Genomic DNA, 22,399 nt, shown 5'->3' with positions numbered 1-22,399 from the left:
CGACAGCAGCTTCTTCAGCAGCTGGGCGATGGCGGGGTCGTCGGGGGCGGGGCACTCCGGGATGGAGCCGGCGCGCTTCTTCTGCCGCAGCAGCAGGTGGCGGAAGAGGCTGGCGATGTCCTTGGAGCGCAGGGCGTAGTCGAAGATGGAGCGACTGACCGGCTCCTTCAGCACGCTGAGCAGCACCAGCTCCTTGTCTATCTGTTGGAGGAGGAGGAGGAAGAGGAGCCACGGTGAGGAGGAGGCGGAGGTGGGGGGAAGGTGGAGGTGGAGGTGGAGGAGGAGGAGGAGGAGGAGGGTGTGACCTGGATGATGGGCTGGCTGATGAAGGGGTGCAGGTGGGGCATGAGCTTGCAGTAGACGTCGGCCACGTTGAGGTGCTGGGCGATGACAGTGACGAAGCCCACAGCACCGTAACGGATCCACAGGTTGGGATGACACAGGAAGGGAGCTGGGGAGAGAGAGAGAGAGAGAGAGAGAGAGAGGGAGAGAGGGAGAGGGAGAGGGAGAGGGGGGAGAGAGAGAGGGAGGGAGAGGGAGAGGGAGAGAGAGAGAGAGAGAGAGAGAGAGAGGGCGAGGGAGAGGGAGAGAGAGAGAGAGAGAGGGGGAGAGAGAGAGAGAGAGAGAAAGAGAGAGAGAGAGAGAGAGAGGGCGAGGGAGAGAGAGAGAGAGAGAGGGGGAGAGAGAGAGAGAGAGAGAAAGAGAGAGAGAGAGAGAGAAAGAGAGAGAGAGAGTCAGTCTGCCTGCCTGTCTGGTGTCTCAACAGCAGTCCAGTAAATACTCAGTCTATTCAATTCTATTCTAGTCGAGTCGAGATTAGTCTGTTCTAGTCTGGTCTGGTCTGGTCTGGTCTGGTCTGGTCTGGTCTAGTCTAGTCCGGTGTGGTCTGTTCAAGTCTAGTCTGGTCCAGTCCAGTCTAGTCTGTCCAAGTCTAGTCTGGTCTGGTCTGGTCTGGTCTGGTCTGGTCTAGTCTGTTCTAGTCTGAGAGGGAGGTCACGGTCACACGCTGGCTCTGCCCAGTGGTGGGCGTGGCCCGTTGGAGGTGGTGGGCGGGGCCTCAGCCGTAGTTACCGATGTCGCTGACGAACTCGTAGATGTGCGGCTTCTGCAGCAGCCCCAGCTGGCACATGCAGGTGAGGGCGTTGAGAGCCTTGTAGATGACAAACTCCTCAGTGTCGCTCAGACCCTGCTGGAGCAGCGGCTTCAGGATGCAAGAGCTCTGCCAGCCCACGTAGGCCGCCACGCCTGCCCCGGCCACCAGGAGGAGGAGGAGGGGGAGGCGGAGGTGCAGGAGGAGGAGGAGGAGACACAGCAGTTAAAAAAACAACAGTAGCAGCAAGATTCAGCTTCTCAGTTGGTCCCAGAGTGACCCAGTCCCACTGAGAGAGGAAGGCACCCAGGTCTTCATACTGGGTATGGACTGGACTAAACAACAAACTAGAACAGAACAAGACTAGACTAGAAGTAGACTAGACTAGGCTAAACCAGAACAGAATAAAATAGAATAGAACAGACTAGAACTAGACTAGGCCTAGAGTCAAATGACAATAGACTAGGCTAGACTAGAATAGACCATAACAGAACAGACTAGACCCAGCTACAAGTAGAATAGACTAAACCAGAACAGAATAGAATAGAATAATGTAGACTAGGCTAGATTAGAATAGAATAATAGAGCAGAATAGACTAGAAGAAACCAGACTAGACTAAACTACACTAGACTAGAGTGGAATAGAATAGACTCAGAGTATTTACTGAGGTTCTGCTGATACACCTGACAGACAAACGCTCTCTCCTCCCTCCCCCTTCCTCTCTCACCCACGATGCTGTCGAAGAACGCCCCCCGGAGGTGCCAGTCGTTCTTGTCGTTGAGGAAGGTGATCATGTGGGACAGCAGCACGTCATTGGCCTTCTGCCGGCCGAAGAAGACGCAGAGCCGCGTGATGCCGTTCTCCATCAGAGACTGCTTCACAATGTTCTCCGAGTCGCTGAGCAGAGTCACCACCTTCTGCTGCACCATTTCATGCAGCGCCTGCAGCTCTACACACACACACAGACACAAACACATCGATCATGCACACACACTACCACCAGCAGCAGCAGCAGCAGCAGCAGCAGCAGCAGCAGCAGCAGGTCCTACCAGAGTCGTAGTTGTCACTGGGGTGCAGCAGCAGCGTCTCCTCGGCCTCCTCTCCGCTCACCTCCTGCTCCGTGTTGACGTGGTTCTCCTGCACCAGCTCCAGAAAGCGGAGCGCGCTCTCCGCCAGGTGAGCAATGTTCTCTGTGGGGCGTTTTCACCAACGAAGGTGCATTAGGCAGTTGTATTGTGATTGGCCCTTGTCGGCCACCGTACTCTGGCCTGTCTGACACTCTGGATACTTCTTCTTCTACTTCTCACAGTGGCTGTGTCTCAACCCAGGCTCTGCATCCTTGGAAGGAAGCGTCCTCCGTCTGAAGGAAGCGTCCTCCCAAGGACCCGGCCCAGAAGGACCGACCCAAAACCCACCTCCCCGGTAGCCACACGGGACGGTCTAGCCTTGGACGTATGTCCTGGTTGCGTCACCGCCGTTCCCTCCTGCTGGCCAACCCAGGAAGTGACGTTTTCATAGCATCAAGCTAACCGTTGGTTCACCATCTAACGATGGCGCTGGATGTTCAAATCAGTAAAAACCCTGCGTTAAAAACTGAATATTTGATGTGAAATTTCAATACTTCAATTTATACGTGGTGTCTTTGCCAGTAGATGGCGCTAATTTCAGCCGACTTCCCAGGATGCTTTGCAGCAGCAGGCAAAGCATCCTGGGATTCAGAAGGAGGTGAAGTAGGACGCATTCCAAGCACGCATTCGCAGCGTCCTTCTGACTTTTGGGAAGTGGGAGGAGCCTTCACGCAGTGCGATGACGCAACTTCCTTTCAAATGCAGCCTTGGAAGGATGCAGGGCCTGGACTGAGACACAGCCACTCACTCACTCACTCACTCACTCACTCTCTACATTTGTTCTATTTCCTTTCCCCCTGCTGCTCTGGAGGATCACTTGGTTTCCTCTGATTGTATAAAGTGGCTTTGAGACGCCTCCGGTTGTAATTTAGCACCGTGCAAAAAAAAGAAAAGAAAATCCCACGTTGTACAACTGTATTCTGTTTCCATGCTATTATTTGCCTGCTTATCATAAACACACACTGTCCACCGAATCACTTTTTGTATTTAGAATCGAGCTCCACCCACCTGCGTACGCCAGCCGTACGACGGTGGCGTCGTCCTGGGCCAGGTGTGCGATGCCCGGCAGGATGTACTCTGGGTAGATGTTGACGTCGTTCCGGGGAACCTCCTTGACCAGCGCCAGCACCCGGGCCAGCGTGCGCACCGCCTGGGCGCGCACCCGCGGCGCCGGGTCGCTGCAGAAGTGCAGCAGGTAGGGGGCGATGCGGTCCAGCAGCACGTCCACGCTCAGCCGCGGCGCCAGGTGCAGCACCAGCTCCAGCGCCGCCAGCTTGGAGTCGCACGAGCGCAGCGTCTGCAGGCAGGACGCGATGACGGACACTAGGACCATGAGGCCCTGCTCCTCCCGGGAGCTCTGCGCGTCACCCCTTCCTCCTCCTCTTCCTTCTTCTTCTCCTCCTCCTCCTCCTCCTCCTCCTCCGCCTGCTCCTCCTCCGCCTCCTCGCAGGTTGTGCAGAATGTTGTCCAGGTCCTTATGGATGACCAGCACGCGCTCGTCGGCCGACTGGAAGGTCTCCTTGGCGAACTGGGCCATGTAGGGCTGCAGGAAGGTGTAGAAGATGTCGGGGAAGGCTCGGCCACGCTGCTGCTTCAGGTACTCCTCAGCCGACAGCCGCTTCTCCGGCTCCCGCTGGATCATCTGAGCCACCTGAGGGGGAGGAGCCAACGCTCACCGTTAGCGCAGGCTAAGGCTAACGCCAAGGAGGTGTCATGTCCACAACTGGCCGGGCTTGCCCTCCTTTTGGATGCCCCTCCCCCTTTTGTGTTTCCCTCTTTTTCTCCAGGGGCGGGTCTCAGAGGCAGGCAGCTGCAGGGCGTCACGCAGCTGATGCCATTCACCCTCATCAACCCACTGTCTTAAAAGCCCGGATCGCCAGCCACTCCCTGCCAGGTCGTTGCAGTGGTAACAACAGTCAGGCTGTTCGTTTGTTTAGGCGTCCCACTTTGTCTCTGACAAACTCCCCCCTTTTTTTTTGACCTCAGCAACTAACTGTTGTTCTTTTTATGCCAGAGAATCACACTGCTAAGGCTGAAGGATAAATGGCATTTGTGATGTCTTTGCGGCAAGAAAATCTTGTTTCGTCCTATCGCAATAGGACGAAACAAGATTTTCTCGCCGCAAAGACTGCAATTTGATTGACACGAGTTCCGGTCACGTGACTTTGCGAGCGGCGCGAAGCAAAGCAGGAAGTGAGAGGAGCGACGCGCAGGGAAAAGAAGCTCTTCCTGGTTGCCACCAACTGGTGGCCGTAGTTTAGCAAGACAGCGCTGGCAGTGAACCGCTGCCTCGTGCATTCGCACCTTACAGCGATTTTAACGCTGCTAGCGTGTTAGCATCGGTTGAATGAAGCCGTCGCTGCGTTGTGCTTTGTGTGGACAAAATCATTCCAAGCCCGATTAAAATGTCTTGCAAAAAACAAAACAAAAACACTGGTAGATAAATTAAGGCTCTTTCATATTAATTCATGTTTTTATCTTATCATTAGCTTAAAAAGAACAATTTGTGTATAATAAATCTGATATGCTTATTATAATACATATCATTTTTTTGTTTGTTTGTGGAAAAATACACGAGAGAAAGATAAAAAACATAATAATCGCAAATTAAATCGCAATATTGAGGGAAAAGAAATCGCAATTCGATTATTTTCCATAATCGTTCAGCCCTAGCAAACGTGTGTGATGGGAGAGGGAACGGAGTGGTTACTGCTTTTGGTGTGAAGTGTGGGTGAGTGAAGTGGGGATTACCAGCTCCCGGATGCTGAGGTCCTCGATCTTCTGCAGCACCTGCTCCGTCTGGAAGTTCCCCCGGCGGTAGGCCAGCAGCTGGGACAGGTCGAAGAGCGGGACGCCCTCGGTGAAGAGCTCAGCGATCACACAGCCTGGAGACACAGCCAGCGAGAGGTCAGGAGGTCACTACGAGTCAACAGTTTGGACTCGGCACAAAGAATTGAATGTTTTTCTTCCATTTTCATGACTATTGACGTTGCAGTTTCTCACTGAAGGCATCAAAACTACGCATGAACACACGTGGAATTATGGAGGAAACAGTAAAAGTGTCAAATAACTCAAACATGTTTTATATTTAAATTCTTCAAAATAGTCACCTTTCATAAAAAGCATACTGAGTTACTGTACGTGTTTTTCTTTGCTGCATAATGGCATATATCTATTTGATGTATATTTGATGCCTTCAGCATCTATCTGCAGTGCAGAAAGTTGTAAAGATAAAAAATAAATTGCATGAGCGGTGGAGCCTCCATCACCTGCGGAGAAGATGTCCATGGCCTGCCGCAGCTCCCCGCGGCTCCTCTGGTTGCTGCTGGCCAGGTCCACCAGCGGCGTGTGCTGGTCGCTCTCGCCGGCGAACATGCTGCCGTCCACGAAGCGCTCGGGCGCGATGTAGCAGGTGCGCCGCCGTGACGTGTCGAAGAAGTAGTTGAAGTCGGCCGGGTTGTCCTCGGGCAGGTGGGTGGGCTTGAAGCTGGCAAAGTCGGTGAGCAGCACCCAGTTCCAGCTGGTCACCATCACGTTCTCCGTCTTGATGTCGCCGTGGCGCACGCCGGCGCGGTGTGCCTGATCCACGGCGCCCAGGATCTGGAAGGCCAGCCAGCGCTTCTCCATGTTGTTGAGGAAGGGCCGCGTGCTGATGCGGTCGTACAGGTTGTCGCGCACGTACTGCCGGAAGAGGATGGCCGCCTTCTCCGTCAGCGAGGTCTTCTGGAAGGGCAGGCAGTTGTGGCAGGAGTGCAGACGGATCTTGAGCTCCTCCAGCTCCTGCCGGTAGCTGGTGAGCGGCAGCGACGGGTCCTGGATGGCGAACACCTTGACCACCACCAGGCCCTCGCGGTGCTTGGCCCGCGCCACCTTGAAGAAGCGCGTGCTGCCCAGACTCTTGTCGTACTCGTGGTCGTGGATGTCGGAGAAGTAGCTGTCCACCGACAGGATCTGCGAGGGGGCGATGCCGGCCAGCTGGTTGCCCATGGCGCCTGGTGCACACACACACACACACACACACACACACACACACACACACACACACACACACACACACACACACACACACACACACACAGAGAGCCATCGCCACGGCAACAACCACTGTTACAACATCATCATCGCAACTCAAACTACCGCAGAGCAGCTGAGAGCAGCTGGACTGATCCAGTCCAAAATAGTCTAAAAATAAAAATAAAAATCACATATAACAAAGTGATGCATTAGATATTAATATGATTTATCATTATTATTATTATTATTATTATTATTATTATTATTATTATTATTATTATTATTATTATTGTGCTTAGTTGAGTACATGCTAGAAGGTTGCGCAGGCAAAGCATCAGATACGGGAAGACAGTAGCGGGATGTTTTGCAGACGTCTAGAGACGCCGATGCCCTTGTGACCCTCGGACGAGTGCGCCATCAGGCGTTAGTTGTTTAGAAACTGAATATCAATTTGCAAGGCAAAAAAACCAAGGCTAGCAGCTGATGGGCAAACTCACCAACACCTGAAAAACACTCAAGTCACATGACCTCTGTTTACTTAGCATGCTAACTAGCCTGCAGCAGGGCTATCTACTGATTGTGTTGTTTTGTTTGCCATCACGGCTGACTGGGTGAATCGGACTGATGCACGTCACAAAACCCGATTGTTGTGTTTACTTACCAGATACTGATGCTGCCGCTGCAGCCTCTGATGTCGAAGCCCCTTTAGCTCTTAGCGCTAGCTTTAGCTGAGGAGCCGACGGGCTACCACGTCCCTTCCGTTCCGGGAAAGCCGCTGAGTAATTCTACCCAGATACGGACTCCTCACATCGTCTCGTCCGTGTCCGAGCCCCAACAGCGTCTCGGCCGTCACACCGCCGCAAGCAGACACGCGCCGTGAACGGGACAAACAGGCAGGTAAGTCAGCAGGATGCTAACTAGCGAGAACTCGTTAGCCGTTTCCAGCTGGTGTTATGTTTCCGGGTCACAAAGGAAACCAGGAAGTGAATCTAGTGCCCCCCACTGCCCGATTGTGTGTTGTGAAAGAGAGACGACCACTGTGGCCAAAAACTGTGATGACTGGCCGGAGATAAAATGACAAACTACCGCGGGATGTGAATAGTTAGTGGTGTGTAGCAGGTGTACGAGGTATTCAAGTGAAAGAGAACGGGATTTAGCGGAAAGTTTTAATCGAGAAACTGATCACGACGAGGTATAGGTGTTTGGGGACTCAGTTTAGCAGCTGGGCAGCACATGTCACCGAAAGAAAGAAAATAATACAAAAAATAATACAATACAAACATCTGCAGGGAGAGTTATTGTTGTTGAAGTTGTGGGTGGAAAGAGAGTAAACTTTTCAGAGTCATGGGTGACGTCATCTGTCTACATGACACGATCTTTGACTGGCAGTCAGCGGACCCCTGATACCGCAAGTGGGAAGATTATGTGCAGGAATTAAAAGTAGAGAGACTCGCCCTGAAGAACATGTAATATATTTTTATTATGATCAAACAAATGACAACTCAAACTTTATTTTTTTTTTCTACGTAGAATTACACTCGCATTGTCACGTAAAGATGGTATAAATTAAATACAGGAGTGGGTGAAGCGTTTAAGTACATTTCCGGTTCATCCCGATATGTTTACTTTGAAAGACGACCCGGAAGTGCTCGGCAGAGCGTCCTCTCAGTGAGTTTGACGTGCTGGACTGTGCTCTGCCGGAGAGGAGCTCGACTCGGCTCGGCTCGGCGTTCAGGTCCACGGAAGATGCTGAAGAATCGGGAGCTGCTGGTAAGTTTGATCCTTTCTGACTTTCCCCCTGGCAACGGCGACTTGTTGTCTTACTTATCCGACCTGCTCTTAGAGCAAATCAGCTACTTTTGAAAAGCAAAAGTGAGGGGAAACGTAGCATCCCACCGCGGTTTGTCAGTTCTCCTCCCGGAGCGCCGTGTCCCGCTAGCCTGTCGCTGCTGTCACCGAAGGACGCAGCGTTAGCCGCCGTCGCCGCCGGGGGAGGGATTCACGGTCCCGCTACACGGCAGTCGACGGGTCCCCGGTTGGCTACCAGGCACTGCAACAGCGTGGTGTGTGGACCCTGACTCGAGCCCGTGGTGGAGTGGTGTCGGGATCTGAAAGAAGCCGGCGGCGGGGTAAGCTAGCCGGGGCTAGCAGGCTAACTAGCCGGGGCTAGCAGACTAACTGGGAAGCTAAGCTGGTGTGAGCCGGTGAAGTGTTGTGGTGCTTGTGGGAACAGGCGTGTTTCCGATGCACTCACACCGGCAATTATTGTCTTACTGACAACACACAGTCAGTCAAGAACAGTAAACGATGAACTCGGGTCGTTCAGACAAATTGTACTTTAGCATAATATTATGGCCATAATAAACCGAGCTGGCTGGTTAAATTAATTAGCTTGATGTTAGCCTGCAGGCGAACAGCAGCAGCAGCCTCTTCGCTCCAACTGCTAGTGTGAACAAAAAGATTTAAGGTATTTTGTGTGTGTTTGTGTGTGAGTGACGATATAACAGGAAGGGAGAAGACCTGTTGGGCTGGCAAGACGCCCTACATTCCTCAACACACACACACACACACACACACCCGCCACTAAAATAGGCACTAAGGTCACCAATGAATGTACACACCGCGGGACAAACTGTGATACTACTCAATGGCAAATGTGACATTGCAGATATGATTATCTCAAGAGTTGGAGCAGTCAGTAGTTAGAGCAGAGCACAAGAGGACAAACATGGCTGATCAAACAGCCTGGCTGGTTGGTTGGTTGGTTCTGAAGAGTCTCGGCAGCTCTGCATCATCTCACCGCAATGTAGCTTAGACAAATAAGGTGTGTGTGTGTGTGTGTGTGGCTGCACCTCCAGCAGGTGTGCAGCATTAAGCTGATTATCCTGAGCTGAGTGACTAGGTTGAGTCATGTGACCCTTGTGCCCAATAAGAGTGTGTGTGTGTGTGTGTGTGTGTGTGTGTGTGTGTGTGTGTGTGTGTGTGTGCGCGCGCGCGCGCGCGGCCCTCCACTGGGGGGCGGCACTTGAGTAGCCTCTTCCTCCACACATCACCATTTCAAAGCTGCTAGGTTTTTTTTTGGGAGGGGGGGCGGCGGCAGGGACTTCCTGTTTGCTGCTGTTGTCTCTGGAGGTCAAAGGTCGCCGATGTCAGCTGGGTGCAGCGCTGCCGAGTTGTGCGTCTGTCGTAGGCTTCGGGTGCGCAGTTTGTGTTTGTTCTCCCGACGACGGTTTGGCCGCAGCAGGCCGGGGCCTCCTGCCAGACCAGGAAGTCAACTGTGTGTGTGTACGCGACCTGTGTGTGTGTGGTTGGAGCGGCAGCAACATCCTCCTGAGGCAGTGATCTGGTCTGTTTGCCCTTCTGCTGCTGAGCAACCTGCAGCTCCTCACTGGCTGAGCCTCCCTCCAGGCTGTCACTCAAACATCCACTGGGCTTGCACTTAAAAACAGCCGTCAGTCAGTCAGTCAGTCAGGCAGGCAGGGAGCAGCCGGCCGAGAGTCCCAACTCTTCCTCTTTTCTCTTTTCTTTCCCTTTAATTCCTTCTGCCGCGATGAAACCAGTGGAGCGAGCAGTTGGAGGCTGGAGTGAAGGCTTGCCGGGAGGTGTGGAGCCGGGCTCGGAGGTAGGGCTGGATTTAGAATCAGGACTCGGGGTTGAGATGTCGACCCTCTCACAGTCTTCTTCTTTGATTGTTTTTCAAAGGTTTTATTTAGCTTCCCCTGCAGAAGGTAAAACGGGACCGCGATGAACGCTACGGCGCAACTTGCAGCAGGTGTTGGTGTTTTCTCTGCGGGAGAGACGACGAGATGTCGGAAAGCTTCTTGAAAGTTTAAATCCAGCGGTGCCGACGAAGCGCCGCGTTTGACTGGACGGCGCGATTGTGGAGCGTCGCACGACGAGACCCCCGCAGCCGTTGTTGTGTTGCGCTTTATGGCGGCGGGTGACGCGTGAAGGCGCAGTAGGGTTGCTGCCTTGTTTACTTTTGGTTTCTTTGCTGTGATGAGCCGGATGTTTCAGCAGAGTCAAAGTCAAACACTCGGTGGGGTCAAACTGGGACAAAGTCTCGCTTAGGGCTGAACAATTATGGAAAATAATGTAATTGCGATTAATTTTTTTTTTAGCTTTCTCTCATGTATTTTTCCACAAACAAACAAAAAATGATATGTATTATAATAAACAGCACCAACACCAATCGCAGCGGAGTGGGCCGGGCGGGGGCGTACACCGGCAAGGCTGGGGGTGGAGTGAAGTGAAACGGAGCATTTTCGCAGGATGCAGTAAATACGAGGAAACGAGCCGCGAGATACGCAAATCTAACAAGCTTTCAGCGCGGAAAATCGTGCATGGCTGCTCTGGAGGGGCCTGATATCAAATACAAAAGCCCCAAAATTAGTATAATAGCTGGTGACCTTTAAGATAAAAGTCAATCAAATCGCAGTCTTTGCGGTGAGAAAATCTTGTTTTGTCCTATGGCGATTGCGGTTTATCGTTCAGCCCTCGCCTCGCTCCAACGTTGATATTTATTGGAGGAAAAAAACAACCTTCCTCCAGGTGGAACAGTGAACCTTTTTGTATGTGGAGCCAAACAGGCTGAACATGGAGCAACGCAAAGCTTCATACTGGACAAGAGACTTTTCTTATTTGCAGCCTTCTGATTTAAATGTCAACAGTAACCCTTTTTCCACGGGCTGATAGTGAATTTCAAAATAAAATAACAAACCAAACCAATTAATTCAAAATGATAATATACTTCAAGGTGCAACCATTTAAGCCCCGGGGGAGCAAGAAAAAGTGCATAAAGAAAACGTTACTTACAGTCTGTTAAAGTCAAGAGTCTGCCAGAATACCAGCAGAGCATTCTGGGATTTGTGGTACTAGTGCTACACGTGCTGTATAATACCTGGCAGGCCAGCAGCGCTACTGGCGATTGTATATTGGCCTCGTGGGCCAAATATAATGACATGGCGGGCCATGTTTGGCCTGCGGGCCAGAGTTTGACACCCATGCTCTAGCTTGTACATACAAACCTCCTCTAGATACATTTTCTTTGTTGAATTAATTTCTTTGTTTGATTTGATTAACCTCCCCCTGAAGCTGGGGTTTTTTTTTCCCTTCCTGCCGGCTGTTGGCGTTCTGCATCACATGGTTCATCGCTGTGTTGTCATTGGAAGGTGGCGGGAGAGAGAGAGAGCGGGAGGGAGCGCTTGTTTTCATGCAGCCGCCGTCCCCAGTGAAACTGCGTCACAGTCGCTTTCATGCTAGAAATCAGATCCCAGTACGAGTGTGAATCCGGATCGAGATTTATTTTCAGATCCGACCCCCCCCCCCCGTGGTCGGACCAGACCGGCCCGTGTTGTAATTCCTCACATTAAACACTGGGAGACAACAGCACTCTGGTGTGAGGCTAACGGCTCCCCCTGCTGGTGGTGTTGGTCGAAGACGTTGGAGAGACGGCCACCAGGTGAACTTAGTCAACAGTTGAGGAACAGAAGTTGAGCTGAAGGAAACAAAACTCCTGCTCCTGCTCCTCCTGCTCCTCCTCCTCCTCCTCCTCCTTCTCCACCTCCTCCCTCTGCTTCACAGTGGAACACTGCAGCTTGTTCAGAGGTGTTGCAGGACCTTTTGGCTGACTCAACCACAGAAGCTGTTTTGGAAACTCGATCATGTGACTCCTCTGAAACCAGCCATCCCTGTGGTGTCCCCTCCGTCTGCAGCTACCCCTGAGACAGCCTACCAGTGAAGATGAGACCATGGTCCCAGTACTGACCTCCAGAAGAGCCAGTGAACTCCCCATCAGTGAAGCCGCCTGTCTGCTGCAGGTAAGAACCAGTGAGCCGTCCAGTCGTCTCCGAGCTCCTCAGCACGACACCTCTCCTCCTCGCACAGTCCAGTGGAGGAGCTAACGGCTGTGGCGCTAACGTCTCCGGTGCTAGCAGGTGACGACAGCACTGTGGCTGTCGAGTCCCTGTGACCTCACTGTGACCTCACTGTGACCTCACTGCAACCGCAGGAAGTGGCTGCAAGGCCGCTTCCCAGGCTGTGCTAGGCTCGTCTGGCACTGCTTGGCGGCTCCCCCTGCTGGAGACCCTTAGACTCAGTGTGTGTGTGTGTGTGTGTGTGTGTGTGTGTGTGTGTGTGTGTGTGTGTGTGTGTGTGTGTGTGTGTGTGTGTGTGTGTGTGTGTGTGTGTGTGTGTGTGTGTGTGTGTGTGTGCAGGCCGACCTGCAGTTTGGACTGAGCCAGCCGGAGGTCAGGAGGAGGAGAGCCTACCACGGCTGGAACGAGTTTGACATCAGCGAGGAGGAGCCGCTATGGAGGAAGTACATCTCCCAGGTAACCTGCTGCTGCTCAGTCACATGACCTGGTCTCTCACACACACACACACGCACGCACAGGGTTTTCTCAGCCAACCAGAGCCTATCGTGTGTGTGTGCGCAGTTCAAGGACCCTCTGATCCTGCTGCTGCTGGCCTCCGCCGTCATCAGCGTCCTCATGCACCAGTTCGACGACGCCATCAGCATCACCGTGGTACGGCGCCCTGCTGCCCCCTGCTGGTGGAGCCGGGGGATCAGACGCCACAATACCTCAGTCATACAGTCAGCCTATCAGAGAGAGAATTGAATGGTTTCTGTTGAATTTTATCTGATTAATGGATGAATGGTGGATATTTTGTTATTATGGTCACAGTTAATAATTGATTATAATAGTAACACAGTTATTGTAGTCATAGTGTTATAGTGTGATAGTTGGTTCTAGTTATTGTGTGTGACTGTGATACGACTCTGATGAAGAAACTGTCTCTGTTCCAGGCCATCATCATCGTAGTGACTGTTGCCTTTGTCCAGGTCAGTCTCTCTCTCTCTCTCTCTCTCTCTCTCTCTCTCTCTCTCTCTGTCTTTGTCTCCCTCTCTCTCTCCCTGTCTCCCTCCCTCTCTCTCTCTCCCTCTCTCTCTCTGTCTCTCTCTCTTCCTCTCGCTCTCTGTGTCTCGCTGTCTCTCTCTCTCTCTCTCTCTCCCTCTCTCTAACTGTCTGTCTCGCTCGTCGCCCCACTCCCCTCTCTCTCTCTCTCTCTCTCTCTCTCTCTCTCTCTCTCTCTCTCTCTCTCTCTCTCTCTCTCTCTCTGACGGCTGCTGCTCTCTCGCCCTGCAGGAGTACCGCTCTGAAAAGTCTCTGGAGGAACTGGGCAAACTGGTGCCTCCAGAATGTCACTGGTGAGACAGGATGCCTCCTCAGGCGCACGCGACATAACGCAACACAACACACACGTGGCCTTGTTGCTCAGGAAGTATCCAGAAGTCTACCAGGAAGCGAAATCTTTGTGGAATGTCATTCAATGAAAGCTGTAAAGTGGTATCCGTGTATTGCATTGTTACGTGTTGTACAATAGAGCCATAATGTTACTGTGTTTGTGGGTGTCGAGCTGATAAATAATAACAATCATCAACTCCAGTGTGTTCTGCTTTCATGTGTTGTACACGTCTGCAAATCCACCTTCTCGCTAACTTGAGTGAGGAATCATGAAATCCAGAGTATGACAGCCTGGTCATGTGACCTGTCTGACCCCGGTGACCCCTGTGCCTGCAGTGTGAGGGAGGGGAACCTGGAGCACCTGCTGGCCAGGGAGCTGGTTCCTGGAGACACCGTGTGTCTGTCGGTGGGCGAGAGAGTCCCCGCTGACCTCCGGCTCTTTGAGGTGGGGAGACCAACACACACACACACACACACACACACACACACACACACACACACACACACCTCCCTAGCTGAGGCCTGAGTGTGAGGCGTGACCTTTGCCCCCCCAGTCGACTGACCTGTCGGTGGATGAGTCCAGCCTGACGGGGGAGACCACGCCCTGCGCCAAAGACACCCACCCCCAGCCCGCCGGGGCCAACGGCCACATGGCCTCCCGCAGCAACATCGCCTTCATGGGGACCCTGGTGCGCTGTGGGAAAGCCAAGGTACAGCTGCTCTGTGTGTGTGTGTGTGTGTGTGTGTGTGTGTGTGTGTGTGTGTGTGTGTGTGTGTGTGTGTGTGTGTGTGTGTGTGTGTGTGTGTGTGTGTGTGTGTGTTCAACCTGACCTGTGTGTGTGTGTGTTCAACCTGACCTGTGTGTGTGTGTGTGTGTTCAACCTGACCTGTGTGTGTGTTCCTCAGGGCATTGTCATCGGCACCGGGGAGAACTCAGAGTTTGGCGAGGTCTTCAAGATGATGCAGGCTGAGGAGGTAGGTCACCTCAAGGTTGTAGGTCAGACAGGGAGTGACTTCACATTGTTTCTTGTTGATTTGAAAATATCTCATTATTTTTTATTTATTTTATTTTATACTTTAAAAGATTTTGGTCCGCAGCTCATGATTCAGGTTTAGCTCCGCCCCTTATTTGTTTTATTTTTTTTGCCACAAAGCCGGAGAGGGTAGTGCAGGCGTGGGCAAACTATGGCCCGGGGACCATATGCAGGCCCTTAAGTTTTTTTAATCCGGCCCTTAAGCCGTCTGCTGCTGCTGTTCCAGCCCAACTGTCACAGTTTAGAACCCACTGTGGCCCACCAGTCATAAAGTCCAGCCAGCCCTGAGGTGGTGCCAACAGAGGAACCTGGTGACGCTCCCTCTGCTGGCTGCTGCTGGTCACTGCAGTCCCAACCCCCCCCCCCCACTGATGTTTCCTGTTTTCTGCAGACGCCCAAGACACCGCTGCAGAAGAGCATGGACCTGCTGGGGAAGCAGCTCTCCCTCTACTCCTTCGGCATCATCGGTTCGTACACCTCCCTCGCGGAAGGAGGGTGGGGCTAGTGAGGGAGGGGCGTGGCCTATCTCAGCCCTGCTGCTTCCTGTGTTTCAGGCGTCATCATGCTGGTGGGCTGGCTGCAGGGGAAGAGGATCATGGACATGTTCACTATTGGAGTCAGGTACCTCCCAGACGCCGGCTCAGCTGGTCCAAGTCCGAGGCTGGTCAGCTGGTCTAACCCCCCACCCCCCCACCCCCTGTCTCCTCCAGCCTGGCGGTGGCTGCCATTCCAGAGGGGCTTCCCATTGTGGTGACGGTGACGCTGGCGCTGGGCGTGATGAGGATGGTGCAGAAGAGGGCCATTGTGAAGAGGCTGCCCATCGTGGAGACGCTGGGTGAGACCGCGGCACCGCCCGCTGCTCCGCCGGTCACGTGACCCGGTGGCCCGCACTGATCGGAGGTCACCCCGTTTCCCTCCTCAGGCTGCTGCAACGTCATCTGCTCCGACAAGACGGGAACTCTGACCAAGAACGAGATGACCGTGACCCAGCTCTTCACCTCAGACGGCCTCCACGCTGAGGTCCCCACCAACCAGCGGCGGTGGCCAAGGTCACATGACCCTCTGACGGAGTTGCACTGAGGCCGAACCAGGAGGAGCTGTTAGCCTGCTGAGTTAGCCTCCTGTGTTAGCTGGATGGGCTAGTCTGCTGAGTTGGCTGGTTGTGGTAGCCACGCAGGTGGCAGTGCAGCATCGTGCAGGCAGGTGGCGCCACGCTCTTCATCAGAGAAGCGGCCCGCTGCACTCGAGGGGTCATGTGACCGAGGAGCCGCTGAACGCGCCACTCAGTTTCTCCGTGTTGACGAGGCTGTGAAGTGACCCAGTGTCGCCGCCCTGCAGGTGACTGGTGTGGGCTACAACGGGGCCGGGGAGGTGCTGCTGGACGGCGAGGTGGTCCACGGCTTCTGCTGCCCCTCAGTCAGCAAGATCGTGGAGGTACCCGGAGCCGCCAGTCTTCTTCTGTGGTATCCACGCTGGTTGGCAGCTGCACGTGTGTGTGTGTGTGTGTGTGTCATTTTGTGTGTGTTTGTTTAGGCCGGCTGCGTGTGCAACGACTCGGTCATCAGAAATCGCACTCTGCTGGGACGACCAACAGAGGGCGCCCTCATCGCCCTCGCCATGAAGGTGGGACCAGCTTAGTGGCGCTGCAGGACCTTGTCCTTGGTCCTGCAGGGTCTGACGGCCGCGCTAAAGGCTAAGCTACTCAGTCAAACGGAGTTCCTCTGTGTGTCCTGCAGATGGGGCTGGAGAGCCTGCAGCAGGAGTACGTCCGTGTGGAGGAGCATCCCTTCAGCTCAGACACAAAGTGGATGGCGGTCCGCTGCCGTCACCGCACGCTGCAGGTCAGCTGACACTTGATGTCTAGATGGATGGATGATGGATGGATGGATGGATGGATGGATGTATGATAGGTGGATGGATGATGGATGGATGGATGGATGATGGATGATAGATAAATGGATGGATGATAGATAAATGGATGGATGGATGATAGATGATGGATGATGGATGATGGATGATGGATGTATGATAGGTGGATGGATGATAGATGGATGGATGATAGATGGATGATGGTTACTTTCTTGATCTCTAGGAGATATTTGCGTTCACAGCTTGGAAAGGCAGCTTGTGTAATAAAAGGCATGAAATAAACTAAACTATCGTTGGAAGAGAGCTGAAACCCCCACTGAGTTTTTCGAGTTTGACACCGGTGTTATGACACCTCCATGTCCAGGACCAACCAGGGACCTACTTCCTGAAGGGGGCGTACGAGCAGGTGATCCGCCTGTGCTCCTCCTACAACAGCCGGGGCAGCGCGCTGTCGCTCAATGGCCAGCAGAGGGAGCTCTACCAGCAGCAGCTCCAGTACATGGGCACAGCCGGCCTCAGAGGTGAGCCACGCCCACCTGGTGTGTGTGTGTGTCGGGGGGGGGTCCTCCAGGACCACTGACAACGTGTCCCTCCTCCTGTTCTTCCTCCTACTCCTTCTGCAGTCTTGGCCTTTGCGTCGGGTGCCGAGCTCGGTCAGCTGACCTTCCTGGGTCTGGTGGGCATCATCGACCCCCCGAGGTCAGGGGTCAAGGAGGCGGTGGCCACGCTGACCAGCTCTGGCGTGGCCATCAAGATGATCACGGGCGACTCCCAGGAGACGGCCATGTCCATCGGTGAGCAGCGCCCCGCCGTCACGTTCCTCCTCACGCCGGTCATGTGACCGCATAGCTGCTTTAAGCTCCGCCCCTCCCTCCCCCACCTGCAGCCAATCGGCTGGGCCTCTACGTCAAGGGCTCCCAGTGTCTGTCTGGAGACGAAGTGGATCGACTGGACCTGCTGCAGCTCTCCAACATTGTCTCCAGGGTGAGACACACACACACACACACACACACACACAGAGGCTCTGAACTCTGCCATCCAGCAATAATCCATAATAATAATCCATAATAATAATCCATAATAACTTCCACATGGATATTTTGTAAAAACTTCATATATAATTGCTATTTGCCACTTTTTAAATTCTCCTTTCTGTACACGTAACAGGACACGTGTCAAAAAAAAATAAATCTTTGAATCGTTGGTCACGTGACATCAATGTCACCCCCCCCCCCCCCCCCCCCCCGTGGTCATGTGACCTGTGCAGGTGTCAGTCTTCTACCGTGCCAGCCCGCGACACAAGCTGAAGATTGTCAAGGTGAGCAGCAGCAGCGTCACAGTGCAGCCCTCAGTCGGCCCCGGTGGCTGCTCACTAGCGCCCCCCCTGTCTCCCCTGCAGTCACTGCAGAGCCTGGGCGACGTGGTGGCCATGACCGGCGACGGCGTGAACGACGCGGTGGCGCTGAAGGCGGCCGACATCGGCGTGGCCATGGGCCAGACCGGCACCGACGTCTGCAAGGAGGCAGCCGACATGATCCTGGTGGACGACGACTTCCAGACCATCATGTGAGTGGAGCTCCGGCCCAGTAGAGCTGCAGGGCCCCTCTGGACCTGCAAGGCCCCTTCAGACCTGCAGGTGGCGCTGCAGGGCCCCTCTGGACCTGCAGGTGGCGCTGCAGGGACCCTCTAACCCTGCAGCTTTCTTTCTGCAGGTCGGCCATCGAGGAGGGAAAAGGAATCTACAACAACATCAAAAACTTTGTGCGCTTCCAGCTGAGCACGTGAGTGGACTGGTTACACACACACACACACACACACACACACCTACACACCCTAAGCCTGCCCCCTGCTGGTCTCCAGGAGCATCGCAGCCCTGACGCTGATCTCCGTGGCCACGCTGATGAACTTCCCCAACCCGCTCAACGCCATGCAGATCCTGTGGATCAACATCATCATGGACGGGCCTCCTGCCCAGAGGTACAGGGGCATCATGGGAGTCTTTGTGACGTCACCGCAAAGGAAGAACTTTTTCCCTTTCCGCTTTTGTCACCTCGCCAACGTAAAAAAAAAAAAAAAAAAAAAAGTTTCGTTTGAAGAGGTAGAAGGTTGCAAATGAAAAGACGTGGGTTAGCATGCTAGCAGCTAATGGGCGGAGCTTCCCGTTTGTCAGTCTGGGGGTGGAGCCCGTGGACCGCGATGTCATCACGAAGCCCCCCCGCAACGTCAAGGACAGCATCATCACCCGCAGCCTGCTGGTCAAGGTGCTGCTGTCGGCGTTCATCATCGTCTGCGGCACGCTCTTCGTCTTCTGGAGGGAGGTGAGTGAGGTCACTTCCTGTCTGCTGCCCACCTGTCTTCCTGTGTGTGTACAACCAGAGTGAGTGTGTGTGTGTGTGTGTGTTTAGCTGCAGGACAACGTGATCACTCCCCGGGACACCACCATGACCTTCACCTGCTTCGTCTTCTTCGACATGTTCAACGCTCTCAGCTCGCGCTCGCAGGTGAGCCCTGACCTCTGACCTCTGACCCGACCCCTACCTCCCCCCCACCTCCTCTCCTCCCATCCTGAGTGGTGCCTGGTGTTTCCCTCAGACCAGGATGGTCCATGAGATGGGGCTGTGCAGCAACAGGACCTTCTGCTACGCCGTGCTGGCCTCCATCATGGGCCAGCTGCTGGTCATCTACTTCCCGCCGCTGCAGAACGTCTTCCAGACGGAGAGCCTCAGTCTATTTGGTGAGTCCCGGTTGAGGGCTTTCGTTTTGAAAAGGCCGACTTCCTGTCAGTGGTGTCCGTTGCCCAGCCGCTGTTCCGACTTCAAGACTCAAAATTGAATACTGGCATTTCCATTTGAAATAGAATAGAACTTTACATAAATACAGCAGCAACAATATAGAGCAAGGGTGTAAAAAGAAAAGGGTTGGCAGCAGGTGGCCAATCATGTAAAGCCAGTATGGACGTGTTATGTTCGCCACTCATTGGTGTGTGAATGGGTGAACGAGAGGCCTTTGTAAAGCGCTTTGGGGCAGCGTGAAGGTGCTGGGAAAGCGCTGAATAAGCGCAGACCATTTAGCATTTCTGTTATCAACACTTGGACTCACAGCCGTCGACATACTGACATGCAAACAAGTCTTTATTTACCTTAAAGTCGTTAGGATGCATTTTACTGTATGCAGTTGTCCAGCCTGACCTGCAGGGGGCGCTCCTTCTTGCGCTGGGGCTGCAGCAGCCTGGAGCACACTCGGGACATCAAAACCCACTCAGAGTGTGAGTGTAACGACGGGAAATGTTCCAATGTGCAGACGGATCCCAGTCCCAGAGGCGATGGAGCGCGCTCAGTGCCTCACTTCCTGTTCAGTCCAGGAGTGGGGACGCTGATGCTCATGCTAATGCTCATGCTAATGCTAACGAGGCCTGTCCCCCACACCCTCCTATTTTTGATATTATTATTATTATGATTATTGTTATTATTATTGAGTTATTTAAGTGATCAGATCAGAACTCGTGAATATACTGCAACTCCTCCTCCACCCTCCCCTCCTCCTCCACCCTCCCTCTCCTCCTCCTCTCCTCCTCCTGCAGACCTGCTGTTCCTGGTGACCCTCACCTCCTCGGTGTGTGTGGTGTCTGAGGCCGTCAAGATGGTGGAGCGCTGGCGAGTGGTGGAGAAGTCTCCGCCCACTGACTTCTTCCACCAGGTATGACGGACACTCCTGCTGACTCCGCCCCCCATCCCCATCCCGGAGACGATGGCACTGACTGCAAAGACTTGTGGGATGTTTCCTTGGCCGTGGGTGGGGGGGGGGGACTCTGCTCTGGGATTGGACGAAGCAGAGGCAGCGACTGGACTGGGATTGGACTGCAGCTGCTGTGTGATTGGTCCAGGAACACCCCCCCCACCCCCACCCCCTGCTGTGACACTGTAGAGTCTCCTCTTGTGTTAGAAGGTGTTGACCACTCTCTCTCGCGCGAGGCCACGCCCACCTCGGTACTCTGGACCAACCGCTGGAGGTGGAGAAGTTCCAAAAGTGTTTTGTTATCTTTAATTTTCTTGGTTCAGCGAGATGTTTTATCACTTCAACGGTTGAGATTCCTTTAATTTATTCCGCCGCGGCACACAGGTCCTTCTTTACTGCTGTAGACCATAATATGAATAATTAGACACAGCTGCTTCTTCTTCTTTTGGTTCCTTTTAACGTTCCTGTGGAGTGTCGCTGCCGCCACCATTCAATCAATCAGAACATATATATATAAAAAAATATGATGTTTTTATTAACTCTCTGTTCAATGTTTTTTATGAATCCTTGTCTTATGATATAAAGTTTACGTTAATAATTCTGCTCTTCTTGGTTTCTTTTGCCAGCGGGACTTCTTCTTGGCCACTAGAGGGCGCCCTATACACATTTTTTGACATTTCAATCGATTGATAAAATTAAATCAATGCTGTAATTTGGGAGAAATCAAAGTGCATAAAAATATTGACTAACATTAACGGAACAGGTTGACTGTACATCCATCAGAAATGAGTTTATTGTGATATTTATCATGTATTGTGATCCTACGGAATCAGCCAGTGGGAATCTGAAAAGCATAGTACTACGACTACTACCACTACCAGTAAATAATATCTGTAACAGAAATAATCCACAACCAATCAGAGCCTCCCTGGGGGAAGATGCCTCTGTCAAGCCCCTCCCCCTCTGCAACCTAATCACACTAAAGGACAAACACACAGAAAATACAGATTATATTACATTACAAAAAGACCTTCAAATGTTTTTCTAGCGCAGACGCGTGACTGACAGGTAGGGTGGGTGGAGTCAACCCTGCGCTCTCTCTCCAGTCTCTGGGTCGACGTCATCATCCAGATCTGGAACAGAAAAACCCAGAGGTTTCAACCAGGACCCCCACACACTGCGACATGGAAGCCCACCCCCACCCATTCATTTCAATGTAGTCGCTCACCTCAGCCAATATGACAAAAAAATGTTTTTGACTTCCACACTAGAGGGCGCCATAAAGCATGTAGCACTTAGCACCAGGCCATGATATATCAGGATGCATCAGCCAATCAGATGGAGCCGAGAAGCAGCAGCAGCAGGGATTATAAAACTGTTTTCTGCTGATTTTCTCACCTTATATTATTTTTGAAAGCCTAAAAGACCACAACTGGAAAATCTGCAATAGAAAGATTTATACTGAACTGCGTTTGAGGCCAAAGGTCATCCTGTCAGCCGTTTTACAACTGTTCATTTTTGTATTGCAATCTATGTTGGGAAAATGCTTTTTGAGCCCAACTGGATTTTTTGCTACAGTACCTCGAGTGGCCACCGGTGGAATAAAACGGCACGTCAGTTCAGTTCCACCTGATGCACCACCAGGGGGAAATGTTTGAAAGTTGAATCTCGGGTTGTGTCTCAATCCAGGGTCTGCATCCTTGGAAGGAAGCGTCCTCCGTCTGAAGGAAGCGTCCTCCCAAGGACCGACCCAAACCCCGCCTCCCCGGTAACCACACGGGACGGTCTAGCCTTGGGCGTATTTCCTGGTTGCGTCACCGCCGTTCCCTCCTGCTGGCCAACCCCGGAAGTGACGTTTTCATAGCATCAAGCTAACCATTGGTTCGCCATCTAACGATGGCATTGGATGTTCAAATCAGTAAAAACCCTGCGTTAAAAACTGAATATTTGATGTGAAATTTCAATACTTGTACTTTATACGTGGTGTCTTTGCCAGTGGATGGCGCTAATTTCAGCTGACTTCCCAGGATGCTTTGCAGCAGCAGGCAAAGCATCCTGGGATACAGTGGGAGGTGAAGGATAGTAGCGGTGCAGCCTTGGAATGGGCTAACAGTAGGACGCATTCCCAGTACGCATTTGGAGCGTCCTCAGGACTTTTGGGAATTGGGAGGAGCCTTCACGCAGTGCTATGACGCAACTTCCTTTCAAATGCAGCCTTGGAAGGATGCAGAGCCTGGACTGAGACACAGCTACAGACACGGGACAGGGGCCGAGGAGGAACG

The 22,399-nt window shown here is 52.9% G+C and overlaps 2 protein-coding genes across 5 annotated transcripts in view; one reads left to right on the top strand and one right to left on the bottom strand.

The window, feature by feature from the left end:
* The window catches only part of pik3r4 (phosphoinositide-3-kinase, regulatory subunit 4), a 13,955-nt gene extending 6,760 nt beyond the window's left edge, over window positions 1-7,195 (bottom strand). For both annotated transcript variants that reach the window (XM_076045808.1, XM_076045809.1), the window contains exons 1-9: window positions 6,894-7,195; window positions 5,488-6,210; window positions 4,970-5,103; window positions 3,227-3,869; window positions 2,141-2,281; window positions 1,819-2,040; window positions 1,072-1,245; window positions 306-451; window positions 1-201 (exon numbers count right to left, since the gene is read on the bottom strand). The exon at window positions 1-201 is cut by the window's left edge and continues 3 nt beyond it. In XM_076045808.1, the coding sequence (XP_075901923.1) occupies window positions 1-201; window positions 306-451; window positions 1,072-1,245; window positions 1,819-2,040; window positions 2,141-2,281; window positions 3,227-3,869; window positions 4,970-5,103; window positions 5,488-6,205 (2,379 nt within the window). In that variant the 5' untranslated portion in view covers window positions 6,206-6,210; window positions 6,894-7,195. The remainder of the gene's footprint in view (window positions 202-305; window positions 452-1,071; window positions 1,246-1,818; window positions 2,041-2,140; window positions 2,282-3,226; window positions 3,870-4,969; window positions 5,104-5,487; window positions 6,211-6,893) is intronic.
* Window positions 7,196-7,845: 650 nt separating this feature from the next.
* Window positions 7,846-20,715, top strand: atp2c1 (ATPase secretory pathway Ca2+ transporting 1). Of its 3 annotated transcripts, none has more exons than XM_076045812.1 (27): window positions 7,846-8,002; window positions 11,947-12,051; window positions 12,448-12,564; window positions 12,670-12,759; window positions 13,041-13,076; window positions 13,381-13,442; window positions 13,816-13,924; window positions 14,034-14,189; window positions 14,386-14,454; window positions 14,905-14,980; window positions 15,068-15,134; window positions 15,224-15,348; window positions 15,436-15,533; window positions 15,852-15,947; window positions 16,047-16,136; window positions 16,250-16,354; window positions 16,747-16,903; window positions 17,006-17,176; window positions 17,269-17,366; window positions 17,650-17,700; window positions 17,782-17,948; window positions 18,095-18,163; window positions 18,243-18,359; window positions 18,553-18,700; window positions 18,788-18,883; window positions 18,975-19,116; window positions 19,963-20,715. In XM_076045812.1, the coding sequence occupies exons 1-27, from the start codon at window positions 7,979-7,981 to the stop codon at window positions 20,082-20,084; spliced, it is 2,763 nt and encodes a 920-aa protein (XP_075901927.1). In that variant the 5' UTR covers window positions 7,846-7,978; the 3' UTR covers window positions 20,085-20,715. The 3 variants fall into 3 exon arrangements, with proteins under 3 accessions (XP_075901927.1, XP_075901925.1, XP_075901926.1); XM_076045810.1 differs by lacking the exon at window positions 7,846-8,002 and adding an exon at window positions 8,337-8,361; XM_076045811.1 differs by lacking the exon at window positions 7,846-8,002 and adding an exon at window positions 9,712-9,854.
* Window positions 20,716-22,399: the final 1,684 nt, after the last annotated feature.

This window comes from Nelusetta ayraudi, unplaced genomic scaffold (genome assembly GCF_046127955.1).
Source record: "Nelusetta ayraudi isolate G7.1 ecotype Tasmania unplaced genomic scaffold, CSIRO-AGI_Nayr_v1 ptg000087l, whole genome shotgun sequence".
In the NCBI taxonomy this organism is placed as follows: domain Eukaryota; kingdom Metazoa; phylum Chordata; class Actinopteri; order Tetraodontiformes; family Monacanthidae; genus Nelusetta; species Nelusetta ayraudi.
This window is presented reverse-complemented; position numbering and strand designations above follow the sequence as displayed.

Excerpts from the sequence above, each read along its gene's own strand:
- atp2c1 (XM_076045811.1), top strand. The coding sequence starts at position 9,783 with ATGAAACCAGTGGAGCGAGCAGTTGGAGGCTGGAGTGAAGGCTTGCCG. Across the intron at positions 15,534-15,851 it reads CAGACGGCCTCCACGCTGAG|GTGACTGGTGTGGGCTACAA; the intron begins GTCCCCACCAAC and ends GCCGCCCTGCAG. Across the intron at positions 16,137-16,249 it reads TCATCGCCCTCGCCATGAAG|ATGGGGCTGGAGAGCCTGCA; the intron begins GTGGGACCAGCT and ends TGTGTCCTGCAG.